At 53.7% G+C, this 15,243-nt stretch overlaps 1 protein-coding gene across 1 annotated transcript; it reads left to right on the top strand.

Annotated features, from left to right (window-relative positions):
* The first annotated feature begins 3,011 nt into the window (after positions 1 to 3,011).
* DUSP7 (dual specificity phosphatase 7) lies at positions 3,012 to 14,237 on the top strand. The gene is made up of 3 exons (XM_036739703.1): positions 3,012 to 3,499; positions 7,282 to 7,710; positions 13,441 to 14,237. Exons 1-3 carry the CDS (start codon positions 3,100 to 3,102, stop codon positions 13,746 to 13,748), a joined length of 1,137 nt encoding a protein of 378 aa, XP_036595598.1. The 5' UTR covers positions 3,012 to 3,099; the 3' UTR covers positions 13,749 to 14,237.
* The last annotated feature ends 1,006 nt before the right edge of the window (positions 14,238 to 15,243 follow it).

Here is a 15,243-nt window from a genome sequence, read left to right as displayed (position 1 = left end):
AGTAAACCTAGCCGGTAATTGACCAGTTAAAGGAACAAAAGGTATTTGACCTAGAGAAGACTTAAGAGAACAAGATCACAGTCTTTAAGTATTTAATATCAGGGAGGAGAATCAGACCAGTTCTTGGTCCCAGGGGAAGAAACCAGGACTTTAAAAGGGGTAGCTGAAAAGGGGCTCCATATGACTCAATATATGGAAACACTTCCTACTAATCAAGGCTACGAATGGAATAGCTCATGTATGTAAGTACTTTACATAAATTCTCATTTGGTTCTCACAGCCCTGTTAGATAGGGTGTATTATCATTTCCATTTCACAGATGCAGAAACCAGGGTTGAGAGGTTGAATAGTCCAAGGTCATAAAGCTAGTTGAGACAATAAGTATTTATTAAGCACCCTACTATGTGCCAGGAAGGCCAAAAAACGGCCGTTCTCAAGGAGCTCAAAGTCTAATGTGGGAGACAACATGCAAACAACTGCGTACAAAGAAGCTATATACATAAGGAAGGTGTTAAGGGGGAGCAGGAAAAATGGGATTTTAGCTTAGACTTGAAGGAAGCCAGAGGATCTGAGGCAGCATTTGAAACTCAGGTCTCCTTGACTCCCAAGTCCGGCGCTCTGTCCACTACCTAGCTGGGATTCTTCTGGGGTCAGCGAGCTCCCTGTCATTGGAAGTATTCAAGCAGAGGCTGGACAACTTCCCATCAAGGATGTTGAGATGGGGTTCCCTGCATCAGAAAGGATGATTTCTGAGAGTTTAAGAGCGAGTAACGGAGGTGATGCTGTGGAAGGGTGATGAAGTGATAAAGTGAACACCAAAACCTTCTCCCCTGGGGGTCAGGTTTGGTCAGGCCGGATACCCGGTGTTGGGCTCCAGGACGAGGCAGCCCCTGCACAAGCGGTGCCTATCCTCTGCTTTCTAGTCCCACTCCCCGTCCCATCCCGCACTGTCCCAGCGGAGCAGCCAGGAGACCCGGCGGCTGGAGGGTGGAGACTCGGCAGCTGCAAACTCCGTTAGAGCCCGTGGCCGCCTCCAGCGAACCGCAGAACAGGCTGCCTCACTGCCCCAGCGCCTGCCAGGCCGAGTCCTGCGCATGCGTGCTTAGGCCCTCCCGGGCTCCCAAGTAGTCACATTGTTACAGTTCTACCTGCGGCTCCATTCACCTCCTCTAAGCCCGCCCCCTCGCTGTCCGCGCTCCTGCAGCCGGCAATCCGATACATAGCGCTGGGGCACGCCCCCCAGCCTCCGCCCACTCTCGCGCTCCGTTCTCCCTCCTCCCCCTCCTCCCCACGCCCTCTCCTTTCTGGCTTCGGATTGGACTCCTGGGCGGATCGCTCCCGCCCACCACAGGAATTGATTGGTGGTTTGGGGAAACTGAAAGGGAGGGAAGAGAAAAGGGAGGGAGGAAGAAAGCGAGGGATTAGACAAGAGTTTTTTCTCTCCCCCCTCCGCCTCTGGAAAGTCACGTGTCTCCTCAAACTGTGGTCAATCATTAAACCCAGCTTTTAAAGCCTTCTTAAAGGGCGCGCAGCCTCTCTATAGGGTCATCACGATCTAGGGTCCTTTACTTCCAGTCTGTGGTCAGCAGGATCTCTCTGCTCGTCTTTGCCCAGAGAAACTAGGGTCTGGACCCGCAGGGCACTGAGTCACTCCCCTTCCTCCCAGCGTTTGGCTCTGAAATGGGCAGAAAGGCTAGGTTGTGTTGTGTCCAAAGAGGTCCACCCTAGGGCAATTATCCCTTTGGTTGAGACGGGAGTCCCAAGATTTCTGGCCTCCAGACTCAAGTCTAGGCAATGGGCCGTGGGGGGAGGTTAGCTGAGTGACACTCTCCATGCTAAAGGGGAAGCTTTGTAGATTTCAGGATAGATGGGTTCTGGTAGGGGAAGGGGACACCCAGCCCAGCTCTGTAAGACTGAAGAGCCGAGGTTTGGGTTCCCCGTCCCAGGAAGGAAACTGACTATCTGAATTGGAGAGAGTGACCTGAGCACTTGGAGGTAAAGACGTGGGGTGTAAAGACTCCAGCCCTTCTAGCGGTCCAGTCTTCACTAGAGGGCCATGAAGTTTGGGTGGCAGCCTGCTCAGGAAGTCTTTTAAGGCTGTGGGAGGAATAGAGGATGAATGCTCCTGCCCCTTCGATCTTTGCAGCCTGGCCTGCTAGAATGAACTGGGCAGCTCTGGGTTTATTTAATCAAGAGACAGATTTGAATCTCTCCTGTCCAACATTTTTAGACGAGTCTCTGGGTCTCAGTATCCTCTTCTGTCAAAAGTGGACGCTGTGCTAGGTGAGCTCCATAAAATAAGCTGGATGGCCACTTGGGTGCGTTGTAGAGGGGATTTTTTTTTGTTTGTTTAAAGAAGGCTATTGAGGTCTCTTCCAACTCTGAAATTCTGTGATTTCTTTGATCTCTTTCCAGCCCCAGCTCCTCTGACCTCTGGTAGGTCCTTTTAAGCTGTTTCTGCCGCTAAAGGGAGCATGCGGGCCGTGGGGGGACACGGGATTGCAGTCCTGCGGCCTTGCTAGGGCCCCCAAATCTAGCAGCTCTGGGGGACAGGCTGGGAGTAGTAACAGAAGGGAAGCAGCTTGAGTTGGCGGGGTGGTGCCTGGGTGGCTGAGAAGGCGGTGCTCACGTGGATTTCCCCGAGGCTTCTTAGCCTTTTGTGTTGCTGGGCGGATTTCCGCAGGCCAGACGAGTGCAGGCTTCGGGGTGTGGGCGCGGCTTGGAGCCGGGGCTGCCTGCCCCGCCGCAGGCCCCGCCCCCCGGAGGAGGACACGCCGCGCTGCTACAGAAGCCCCTTTTTAATTGAAGTTGTCAGGCTGCAGCCCGCGAGGGAGGGAGGGAGGGCTGGCGGGAGGAAGCGAGCGGGCGGACGAGCGAGTGAGCCAGCGAGCGAGCTAGCGAAGGAGCCGAGCTGCCCCGGGAGGCGGCCGGGCAGAGCGCCGGACCGGGACGGACCCTGGCCCAGCCCCGCGCCGGGGCTCAGGGGCGGGGGCAGCTGCGGCCCCGGGGCCGCCGGGGATCCGTCCGAGAGCCACCGACTGAGCGTCCACGCCCGCGGCCCGTCCCCGGCCCGGGCCCCCAGGCCCGCCCGCGATCCCGATGAAAAATCGGGTCCGCGCGCCCATGGCGGTGGCGATGCCGTGCAAGAGCGCCGAGTGGCTGCAGGAGGAGCTCGAGTCGGGCGGCGGCGCTTCGCTGCTGCTGCTGGACTGCCGGCCGCACGAGCTCTTCGAGTCGTCCCACATCGAGACGGCCATCAACCTGGCCATCCCCGGCCTCATGCTGCGCCGCCTCAAGAAGGGCAACCTGCCCATCCGCTCCATCATCCCCAACCACGAGGACAAGGAGCGCTTCGCCAAGCGCTGCAAGGCGGCCACCGTGCTGCTCTACGACGAGGCCACGGCCGACTGGCAGGCGGAGCCCGGTGCGCCCAGCTCGGTGCTCGGCCTCCTGCTGCAGAAGCTGCGCGACGACGGCTGCCAGGCCTATTACCTCAAAGGTACGGGCGGCCAGGGGCTGGGGGAAGAGGGAGGGGAGGTCTTTGCGCTCCCCCCACCCAACCGGGGCCCCGCGAGCCACCCCCATACCAGTCGGGGCCCTGCGAGCTCCCCCAATTCCAGCCGGGGTCCCGCGCGCTCCCCCCCACACTGGCCACCCATAATCCCTCACCCCAGCTGGGACCCCTCGACCTCCTTCGTGCTAGCCCCCCCAACTAAAAACTGCCCTCTCGTCCTCACCTAGATTCTTATCAGCCATACCACCCCCCCAACTAGGAACTGCCCCCTCTTCTAACTTGAACTCCGACCATCCTTAACGCCCCCCCTACACCTCGAACTAGGAACTGGGGCCCCTCCTCACGTAGACCCGGACCATCCTTACCACCCAAATAGGAACTGGGACCCTTCTTGCCCTCACCCGCACTGGCCACCCTTACCACCACCCCCCAACTAGGAGCTGGGGTCCCCTCATCCACACTAACCATCCTGAGCTTCCCAACTAGCAAGCGGCCCCCTGCTCTAACCCAAACTGATTATCCTTACCCAGTGTGGAACTAGGAGCTGGGGTCCGCCCTCACCTGCACACAGACTTTGGCGATTCTTTCCTCCCCCAGCTAGGAGCTGAGGTGCCCCTTCACCCTCACCAAAATTCTGACTATTTCTACCACCACCACCCCCCCCCCCCCCGAACTAGGAACTGCCTCCTTTTACCCTAAGCCAGGCTGACTATTCTTACCCGGCACTGGAACTAGGAGCTCCTTCACCCTTACCCAGACTTCAACCACCATACCGCCCCCAATGGGAACTGCCTCAGCCCCTCTAACCCAGACTGACCATACTTCTCTGCCTTCCCCCCACCTTTCAGGAACTGCCCTCCCCACACATCCTCTGACTATCCTTACTCCCCAAGTAGAAACTCTTTCTCCCTCTGTCCTCACACAAACTGACCATCCTTCTCTCCCGCCCCAGAACCTGCCCCCCTTGCCCTAACCCAGGCTGATTATCCTTACTCCTGCTGGAACTGGGGTACCCCTCCTTTTAACCCAGACTATCCCTTCCAGACCCCAATTTCTATGTTGTCCCCTCCCAGATCTGTACTATCTCTCTTCCCCTCTGGATGCCAGCTGCCCGCCCCCCCCCCCAACCCATACTTAACTGTCTTGTCTGTCCCTTTCCATGCGTTAGGTTCTCCTCCTCCCTAACCCAGAATTTGACCCAAAACACGGGGATTGATCTGACCCTGGCCCTGGTGTCCCCTCCCTGGGGACTCCACCCTAATCACCCTCCAGGGGCTGGGGTCCCCTCCCTTCTCTGGAGCCCTTTGTGCCTCTCTTCCCCCCCTCATCAGCCTGTGGGGAACCCCTCTCCCCAGTCTGGGCCTTGTCTTATCTGTTTGCCTTTCCGGGAGTTGAGTTGGCCCTCAGTTCAGTAAACATATATTAAATACCTCCTAGGTGCTTGACAAAAATGGAAAAGTAACAGTCCTGCCCTCCGAGGATTTCCAGTCTGGGGGTACGGGAGGCCAAGATGTGCTCACAGTTAATCATCGCTGTTAGTTAGGAAATGGTTAAGCGTATGGGAGAGGTAAAATAGAGAGACTTGAGAGGCCCAGGGGGGGACAGCCCCTCCACCCCCACTCCAGACCCCTTTACATCCCACGAAACCACCAAGCCTAGGGGCCTCTATCTTGCTCTGCCCAATGGGGACAACTCCCGGGCCTCCCTCCCTTCTAGCTACCCCACCTGGTGGTGCTGAGGAGCTACTCTCTCTGGCCCTGCCTCCCATCCCCCATGACCCCGAAGCAGGGACCCCCCTCCATTCCCCCTCTCCCTTCCCTGCACGATTTCCGTGGGAGGAACAAACTTTTTTCCCCTCCTTGCTTTTTTTCCTTCAGTTGCTGAAGAGGAATAGTGTAGGTGGTGGAGGGGAGGGTGGCTGTCACCCTGGTCCCTCCAGGTGGGTGGGGACCCTGGAGTGCCCTTCTCTTTCTCCCTTCATACCACATCCCCGGGCCCAGAGTTTTTGGGAGGAAGCTACTGCTCCCCTTGGTTTCCCTCTGGCAAGTTTGTAGTTAATCCCTTTTGGCCTCAGCTAACCCCCTTGAGCAGGACACCCCCTCTTGCAGACTAGGCTTGGGATTCATTTTTTGAAGGAAGGGGGGAGGGAAAGAGAGGAAGGGAGGCAGCCCCTGCCAGTGGAGGGGTGAGGGAAGCTCTTACCCCCGCCCCTGCCGCCCCAGCCAAAGGAAACAATACAATTTCAGCTGGAGGAAGGGACCCAGGAGTCCAGGCTTCTGGCCAGAGGTTCTCTGGCCTTGCCCAAAGGCCTGACGGGCTTCAGTCCTGCCTACCCAGATGGGAACCCCCCTGCCCATTTTGTCTCCGGAGAACCCTTCCACTCCCCACCCCCCCCGCAACCCCTTTGGCTGAGAGCTGCCCCTAGCCGGCTGGAAACTGCTTGTGTTTCCAATTAACATTCCAAAATGGCCTCTCTGGCGGGGACAGGGGGAGGGGAGGCCAGACAGGGGAGGCCTGGCCCTGCCCTGCTTTGCTGCTGCTGCTGCTCCTGCTGCAGATTCCAGGAGCACCTGGCCCAGCTTGGAGGGATGCTCTCCAGTCCTGGGGAGGGGCCTGGGGGAGAAGGAGCTCCCTTATCTGGCTCTCTGAGGTGATAGCCCCATTCCTAGGGATTAGAGGCAGAGGCCCTTGGCCCTAGGGGCTTCTGGGATTGAGGGGAAGCCTGGGACTTGGAATTGGGCACAGCACTTTGTATACAGCAGGGACTAAATAAATGTTTGAATGAACAGATGGACAGGCAGCTGTTCCCCACCCTCTGCTCCAGGGTGATCATAGGATCATAACATTGTCCAGTTGGAAGGGACCAAAGAGATTACTTATTCCAGCCTCCTCCTTTTCAGAGGAGGAACCAGAGACTGGGAGTGATTACATGGTTGGCCCAAGGTCACACAGTGACAAAGTTAATATTGGAAAACGGGTCTTTTGCCTATAATTCCATTGTTTTTCCTCATACCATATTCTGTTATTATTGAGGGTCAGGAGGGAGGTGGGGGTTGGGATGGGGCCTTCCTGTGAGGTCCTGGCTGTGTCCCTGGTGTATGAAAGGGAACAGACCATTCACCTCGAGTGCCACCTCTTCCAGGAAGCCTTCCTTGACTACTCTAGCCCACCATCCCCTTCCCTTCCTCTGTCTTGACCATCTTCAAGGCCAAGACAAGCAATCATACACCATCTTGTGTCTTCTTTGGTTGTCTCTTGTGCTTGAGTCTTGTCTCCCCAGCTCAGAGTATGAGCAGGCCTGGGGTGTTCTGTCCCCTCCATAGCTAGGCTCGTGGTGGCTTTCAGTTTTTTTGACTTAGTGATTGCTTTGGGGGCTGGGAATAGGCCCTAGGGGCTTAGGATCATAGATCTAGACCCAGAAGGGACCTGAGAGACCCTCTAGTCCAGGCCCTACGTTTTACAAGTAAGGAGCCCAAGGCCCAGGAGGTTGGGACTTGCCAAAGGTGATGAAGGGAGCCGTTGTCAGATTGGATTTGAACCCAGGGCCCTTGACTCCAAAGCCAGTACCCTTTCTACTGTACCACACTGTTTGTCCTCTCGCAGGACAGAGTAGAATGTTTGTCTTTTTCTGAGGGAGAGGGTCTGTTGGGATCATCCCCCTAGCCAGAAGCCACCTTGGCCCTCACAGACACCAGTGTCAGGAGGTGTCATCAGGGTGGAGAGAGCCCAGGTGACAATGCCCTGACCCACCTTTGTCTTCTCCCCAGGTGGCTTCAACAAGTTTCAAACTGAGTACTCGGAGCACTGTGAGACCAGCCTGGATACGTCCTCTCCCAGCAACTCTCCCCCGGCCTCGGTCCTGGGCCTGGGCGGCCTTCGAATCAGCTCTGACTGCTCGGACGGAGAGTCCGACCGAGAGCCCGGCAGTGCCACCGAGTCCGACGGCAGCCCCCTCCCCTCTAACCAGCCAGCCTTCCCCGTCCAGATCCTGCCCTACTTGTATTTGGGCTGTGCCAAGGACTCCACCAACCTGGATGTCCTGGGGAAGTACGGTATCAAGTACATCCTGAATGTGACGCCCAACTTGCCCAACATGTTTGAACACGGAGGGGAGTTCAAGTACAAACAGATCCCCATCTCCGATCACTGGAGTCAGAATCTCTCCCAGTTCTTCCCTGAAGCCATCACATTCATCGGTAGGCCCTGTGTGTGTGTATATGTGTGTGAGCAGGAGTGTGTGTTTGTGTTCTTCCTGATCCTGCCCTGCCACCAGGCAGCTCCCGACTTGTCCTGGGGAGTCTTGGGGCTGCCTCCCCCAGCCTCATGGTCTTGTTTTCTGGTCCTGGTCTCCAGGCAAAACAGTGCAGCTCATCGACCTCCCACGTGTGTGTGTGTGTGTGTGTGTGTGTGTGTGTGTGTGTGTGTGTGTGTTGCTTTCTGAATCATACCTTTTTTAGTGCCAGACGGAGGTGTGTCATGCCTTGTGAGGTTTCGCTCTGGAGAGGCTGTCTGCTCTGCCTGTCTAAAATCTCTCAGGCCTGGGATCCATCTGCTGAGCCAAAGGCCCGCTTGGGGCTTCTGGTAGGATTTAGTAGAACATCCTTTAACGGCCTCATGTAGTGAATATGAGTTTGCCAGGTGGTCGAACTTGGGAACTTGGGAAAGAAATCTGATACAAAGAAGGATTTTTCTTTTTCAGGGGTGAAAAGCTAGTTGACTAAATCACAGACAAATGACTGAGGGAGTTTTTAAGGTCATTCAGTCACTGATCTGTCTGATCGAGGCTGGGTATCTGGGTCTTGTTGGGAGTGACTCAGTAACCTCAAGGGGGCACCTTGCTATATGCCAGAATTCTTCCTATAGAACTCTGGCCAGTTCCTCTGAGACCCCCCTGAAATGCTTCCATATCATACTTCCTGACACCCAGGTAGGGGGTTAAACTCTCTCTCAGCTAAAGAGCCAGGGCAGCCTTGGGCTCAGCTTTTTGCTTCTTCAAGATAGGGGAGGCCACAGTTGCAGCCTCCTCCCTCACATGTTGTCCCACCAAGCTGTCATGTTTGTGGTCAGAGGAGAGGAGTGGGAGAAGGTAACTGGAGGCAGTCTTCCCTTCTTCCCCCACATGTGTATGATTTACTACCAACCTGTCTTTGATGCTGTGATCACTCACCAGGAAAAGGAGGAAGGAGCCAAGGCCGGGATTTGGAGTCTCCTGAGACCCTGGCCAGGTGTAGACTGGTTGGGCAGGAGGAGGTTGGGGATAGTTGGTACTGTTGGTGCTGGTGAGTGGCAGTTTCCTCCTCCTTCTGGGAGCTGGTCAGGAAGGCAGAGGGCACCTGCCCAGTCTAAGGGCTGGACTCAGCCTTGGGCATGCTTTGGTGCCTGTCTCTAGCCATGGCTGGATTTCATAACAGGAAATGAGGGAATTACCCACATCATCCTCCTAAGGGAACTGTTTGATGGACTTAGGTGTCAGAGCCTAGGAATTGGGAGGAAGGAGTGCTGAAAGGTGGGGTTGGGATTGGGCTTGGTTGGGGAAGGTACCCTGCCATAACCTCTTCCTCCTTCACCCCACCCCCCACCCCCTGCAGCTCCCATTTAGACTAGCGACTGCTCTGTGGGCAGCTGCGAGGTTGGAGTGCCCAGTGCTTTTGGTTCATCCTGGGGTGGCTGGAGGACATCCCTTCAGAAGAAGAAATATCATACTTACTGTCTTATTGCTACCCCCGTTCTTATAGCTCTTGGAGGATTAGAAAACACTTTCTTTGCAATGACCCCGTGTGATAGGAAGTGTGGATATTATCCGCGTTTTACATGTCAGCAGCTTATAATTCAGAAAGTTTCAGGGGAAGCCAGAGTTATTTGGAGTCAGGACCTGAGTTCAGATCTCATCTGTGTTACTGCCATGGGCAAGTCACTTACCCTCTGAGCTTCAGCAGCCTCTGCACCATGAGGAGGCTGGGCTTAGCGTCTCCAAGTCCTTTCCAGCCCTTTACTCTCATGAACCCTTGGACTTGCTCAGGGTCATCATGGCTCGGGGCTGTCAGAAGGGAGAGTCTAACCCCAGACACCCTGCCTTCTCTGGTCTCTTCCGAGGCTGCCGATTAAAGGAATGGCAGGAGCCAGGTGTGGCCCCTGGGCTGCATTTATTTATTTGTTTGGTTGTTTTATACTGCGCATCCCCCCCGCCCCCCCAGTCCAGTCTGTTAGGGAGGCAGAACAGAGATTGGAGGGTTTAGACACCTAAGGAACCTGATGAATCTCCCGGGCCACCACTCTTGTGTTGTAGATGAGAAAACTCACCCAGAGGTGCAAATCCATTGAGTTAGTAAATACGGCAGCCAGAATTTGAATTCAGGTCCACAGATTCCCAATCTCCTCTTCTTTCCAGTATACTATACCACCTCCACAGGACCCATTGTTGCAGAGGCTGATGGTGGATGGACCTGAATTCAAATCCAGCCTCAGACACTTACTAGCTATGTGAGCTAGTCATGTAAACCTCTTTTTGCTCTGTCTGCTTCTGTTTTCTCATCTGTAGAATGGGGGTGATAATAACTCCTACCTCCCAGGATCATCGTGAGGACCAAATGACATTATATTTGTTTTTTGGGGGTTTTTTAAAGCACTTAGAACTGGCACGTAGTAGGTGCTTTAGAACACTTATTCCCTTCCATTATACTGTCTTACTACACATGAGGAAACAGACTGAGAGTGTGGAGCAGAAGAGTTGGTAGCAGAGGCCACTGACTCCGGGGGCGCTAGGCTGTCCTGGTCTCCATGTACCGGCCTTCTCCATAAAGCAACCACCAGTGAGAGAGGAAATGGCTTCCCATCAGGGAGTGTGTCACTGGGCCTGGGGCCCCCAAGGACACACATCCTGGTGTCTTAACCCAAGTGAGGACAGTGCCCTCACACACACACTTGAAGGACAGGAAGTCATCTGACGGAGGAGAGGTTGAGAATGGGAAGAGGCTGATCCCAGAAAGAGCATAACCCTTAAGAGCAAAGCTTTAACAGCCTATAATCTGATCCTATCCCCGTCACAGCCCCCATCCCACACCCCCTGCCCTTCCTCCCAAGTCAGAGCTCAGAGGGTCTAGATAACGCATTGGGCTGGCCCATTCGCCCAACACCCGTGTGAGCGGCCCACTACCGCGGTCATCCGCTGAGCCTCCTCTGTGTCCCAAAGCTGTACCTGGAGGTCTTGTGGGGGAGCCCAGGCCAGGCAGTCTGGGGAGCCAGGGGAGGAGCAGGCCTGGGCAGTGCCCACGCTGACCAGATAAGACTCCTCCAGCTGAAACAAGGAAAGCACAAGACATTGTTTTTATTCATCCCATTTGAATATGATAAAAATGCTAAATTGTGCCCTACGGACAGAAAATAGGGCAGGAAGTTTTGTGCTCATTGGGCAGTACTGAGGATGAATGGAAAAGTCCTGACTGGAAGGAGAGCTGGGGGAGGGTGTCAGGGAGAGTTGACTTGAACTGGAATTCCTTCAATGAGGGGTGTTACCCAGCTGCAGTGTAAGGACCTCCCATGACAGGGAAGTCTTCCCGTTAACGTATAAACGTCCAAGTTTTTCTCTTGACAACTTGTTGTCCCCCAAAGCCCGGCCTCCACATGACAGCTCAGATAGTTAAAAGCAGGTATGTCCCTCCTCTGCCTCTGCCCAGATCTGTTCTGCTTTAGGCCTTACATCCCTGGGTTCTTCCAGAGATCTTCAGGTGGCCTGTTGGAGAGGGCGTGTGATGAAATGGAAAGGTCCCTGCCTGGACTAGAAATCAGGAAGACCTAGGCTTAGCTTCTACCGCTAACACGTGCTGTTTGGGTAACCATGCTCTCCGAGCCACGATTTTCCCATGTATAAAATGGGAGTGCTGTCTCACCTCAGGGTTATTGGGAGGGTTAAATGAGGGTGGCTGTAAAATGTATATTATTAGAGAAATATAGATGTTAGCTGGTATATCTTATAGACCTCTTACCATCCCCTTCACAATGGCAAACTAGGCAGGTCTGATGGAAAGTTCTTTCCAAAATGTGGTCCTCAGAAGTGACCACAGTACTCCAGATGTCTGACTAGGACAGAGGGCCACAGGTGTATCACCTCCTAGGTTATAATCTTCTCCTAATGCAGTTTAAGATAGTGCATTTTTGACTTCCATATTGGGCTTGATTTTTTTTTTGAGCTTTTAGGGTCCCCCCCAAACCCTCAAATCTTTTCCATAGGAGCTGCTCTCTGCTCCGTCATTGTCTGTCATATACTAGGGCATTTGAGTTTTTGGAACTGTAGCACATGACTTTACATTTTAGTCCTCCCAAGGTCCATGATTTCGGAGGCCCTGGGTTGGATAGGTCACTGACTCTGGAGTCCTAAGGCTTGAGGATGAATGCTGACCCTGCTACCTAGTGTTCCTGGTATGAACCTTCAGACTGTTTGTGTCACTGCTGGGTCTCAGTCCCCTCCTGGAGGATGGCGCTTCCAGCTCTAAACGCCATCTTGTCTATGTATGATTTTTATTATGGGTACTTCCTGCACCAGTATGGATCCCTAGTTCTCCCATACTTCAATACACGGTTTTCCCATGGGGCTGTTTTTGAAATTCATCCCCTAGTAGTCAGTTTTCTGGTGATAAACCTGGAATACTTACTTGGCCTGCTCCTCAGATGTCACACCATCCAGCAGGCCATCACTGGGTCCATGTCCAAAGCTTTCCTGCTGTCATAGGCCCTGCCAGGGCTTTGCCAGAACAGCTTTATCACCCCCGTCAAGTCACGAAAAGGGGACCTAACTCCAGGACTTCACACCAGTAACTATTAGCCATCTTAGTAGATTCTAGGGCAGGTAACAACATGAACAAAGACCCAGAGGCTGGAATGAGTCTAGTGTTTACAAAGAATAGAGTAAGGAAACTGGCCTAGCTGGGTGGGTAGCCTGGGTTGCAACTGCTTTTATCAGGGAACCTGAGGATACGGTCTCACAATGGTGACACACTTGGTGGTGGTGGTGTCTGTGTCTGTGTCTTTCTATGCGTGGGGAGAGAGAGAGAGATCTTGGTTAAGCTAAGTGGTCCCTGAGAATTGGAAGGGGTGAGTGAGTACTTAAGGGTCAGAGCTGAGTCTTATGATTAGCGTTCACTGTGAGGGGGAGCCCTGCTCTAGGCAAGTCACATGTATGAAAATCCAGGTTATGCTAAAGAAATTTAAGGGTAATGATTCATGACTCGCCACAGAGTGCCTTTAAATAGCAAGTTCTTCTTGTTCATGAAAAAAGGATTTGATTGGCTGGGGAGAGAGGGAAAAAAAAGGTTTTAGCCCACTTTTGAGGACCACAACCGTTGTGTAGAGTGAAGTGTGCCTGCATGATGCCCAGGGTGGGCTGTGCCAAAGGACAGCAGTAATCAGAACTCATACTGGCACAGCATGCTTTACAATTCAAAACGCTTTCCAAAATGCTTTGGAGACCAGAGGCCCCCATGGTACAGCAGAGAAAGAATTGGATGTAGAGTCAACAGACCCCTGAATGTCTCTTCTTGCCCTGGCACTTATTAAACTGCATGACCTTGGGCGAGTCCCTCACTTCTGGTTAGATACGAAGGGTGCCAAGGCTCCTTTTATCCCCCAGTTCTATTAGAGGAGAAGAGCAGGGCTCATTTTACTGATAGGGAAAAGGCAACTGGAATTGGCCAACTTCTGGTGAGAGCCCCACTTCCCTGTTCGTAGACTTTTAAGTCCGGTTCTCCTTTCACTGTAACCATTCCCATCACCCATAGATGTTCTAGGCTGTTTGAATAGTCAACACAAAAACCCTTAGCGGTCCGTCACTGTGTGCCCATGAATGTACTCTAGGCTAAGGCCTGGGTGGGAGATTGGCTGGCCCCTGATGCAGGGACTCACCCATCAGTCCTTCTCCCTTCCCTCTGTTTCAGATGAGGCTCGCTCCAACAAGTGCGGGATCCTGGTGCACTGTCTGGCGGGCATCAGCCGTTCCGTCACCGTCACCGTGGCTTACCTGATGCAGAAACTGAACCTGTCTCTGAATGATGCCTATGACTTTGTAAAGAGGAAAAAGTCCAACATCTCTCCAAACTTCAATTTCATGGGGCAGCTGCTGGACTTTGAGAGGACCCTGGGCCTGAGCAGCCCCTGTGACAATCGAGTCCCTAGCGAGCAGTTGTACTTTACAACACCCACCAATCACAACCTTTTCCAGCTCAACACCCTCGAGTCGACATGAGGCCGGGGGCCCCCATGGGTGGGGGGCGTGCATTTGGATTCTTTCAAAGGAACTGGAGCTTCAAGCATTTCACAAAACAAAACACACCACGTAACGTGGGCCGCCGGTGAAAATCGCCTGTGGGCCCCTTCCTCTACGGGCCACAACCTTAAGAGGACTTGCTTCCCCTAAGCCACGGAAGGTCCGTTTGCTGCTTTTCAAGATGGAAGAGAAAATATTCTGAGTCAGGGGCTACTTTGAGCATCCTGCTGTCCGGTGGTGATGTCAGAGGGCAGGCGCCACAGGTGCCATCTGCCCCCTCTTCCCTTGTCGGCAGCCTCTGCAGTGGGGAAGTCTGGACACAGACTTATCAGCAGGCAAGCTGGGAAGTGCCAGCACCCTTGGGAACCTTCCTGAAGAGCCCCAAGATTGTGGTGGCATTTGTTTCTTTATCTTTTTTTTTTAAAGATATAAGCTTGAGTTTACTGTTTTGTCGGGGGAGGGGGGAGGGGGGGGCGCAGATAAAGCCAAGCTCTCTGGAGTACAGAGCATTCAAACTCGTTTTAAAAGAAAAAAAAGGCATGTAATATTCTGACCATGTGTACAGACAATGGCGGGCTGTGGAAAAACCAGTATTTTCTCCTGTTCCTCTGGAGGAGAGAGAGAGAGAGAAGATTGTTCTCAGTTTTTTTGCATTTTTTAAAGGAAAAAAATATCCAATGTTTCGACTGACCAAATGCATTTTGCACATTTGTGAAGCCTTGGGGTATTGTCCTGGTATGTTTCGGTCCTCCTTTGAGAGGCTGCTCAGCTGCTGGCTTTTAAGAGGAAGTGATGAGGGTCAGAAAGGTCAATGCCCATTTGTAAATCTCTTCCCTTCTCCCTTTGACTTCTCCTTCCCCGCCACCCCCAACTCTGCACTGAATTGATGGAGATGGCTCTTAAGCTGCAAATTGCTTCTGGGTTACCTTCGGGTTTGGGGGTTTGTAAATCTGCCTCCTTTCCTTGTTCTTTCTTCAAAGACATCCTACCTGCAGTGGCTAAGGACAGAGTTATGGTGTTGGGCAGTGGATCCAGGGAGGGCGTTGGCCCCCTGGTCTGACCCAGCATCCTGTGCTGGGAACACTGCCATTGGCCACCTGACATTAACTCGCCATCCTTTGGTTCAGCCTGGGTGCAGGGCTGGGGCATCTAAATAGGGGCATAGGCTTGGGGGTTTGGGGTGGGGCGAGGGGTCTGTTTTGACTCCTCTTTACTTCTGGAGTTTCTCTTTTCTTACACCTCTCTGTCATCTTCCCCAAACCGGCAATGTCCTGAACTCAGGCCGACTCCCACTGTCTGGCTGGAGCAATCCCTGTCCTGCCGTGCCTTCTACAAAGAGAAGACTTGTTTCTGTTTCTGCCTGGTGTCAAAAAGGGACAGGGGTCTGGGGAGGCAGCTAGAGGCATGGGAGGAAAGGACAGTGATATGGGGGTGGGGATGGGTAGGGCTGGGGATTGGGGGAGAGGGATCCTCC

The sequence above is a fragment of the Trichosurus vulpecula genome, chromosome 9 (genome assembly GCF_011100635.1).
Source record: "Trichosurus vulpecula isolate mTriVul1 chromosome 9, mTriVul1.pri, whole genome shotgun sequence".
NCBI classification, from domain to species: domain Eukaryota; kingdom Metazoa; phylum Chordata; class Mammalia; order Diprotodontia; family Phalangeridae; genus Trichosurus; species Trichosurus vulpecula.
Note: the sequence above shows the minus strand (reverse complement) of the source record. Positions and strands in the feature narration are given on the sequence as shown.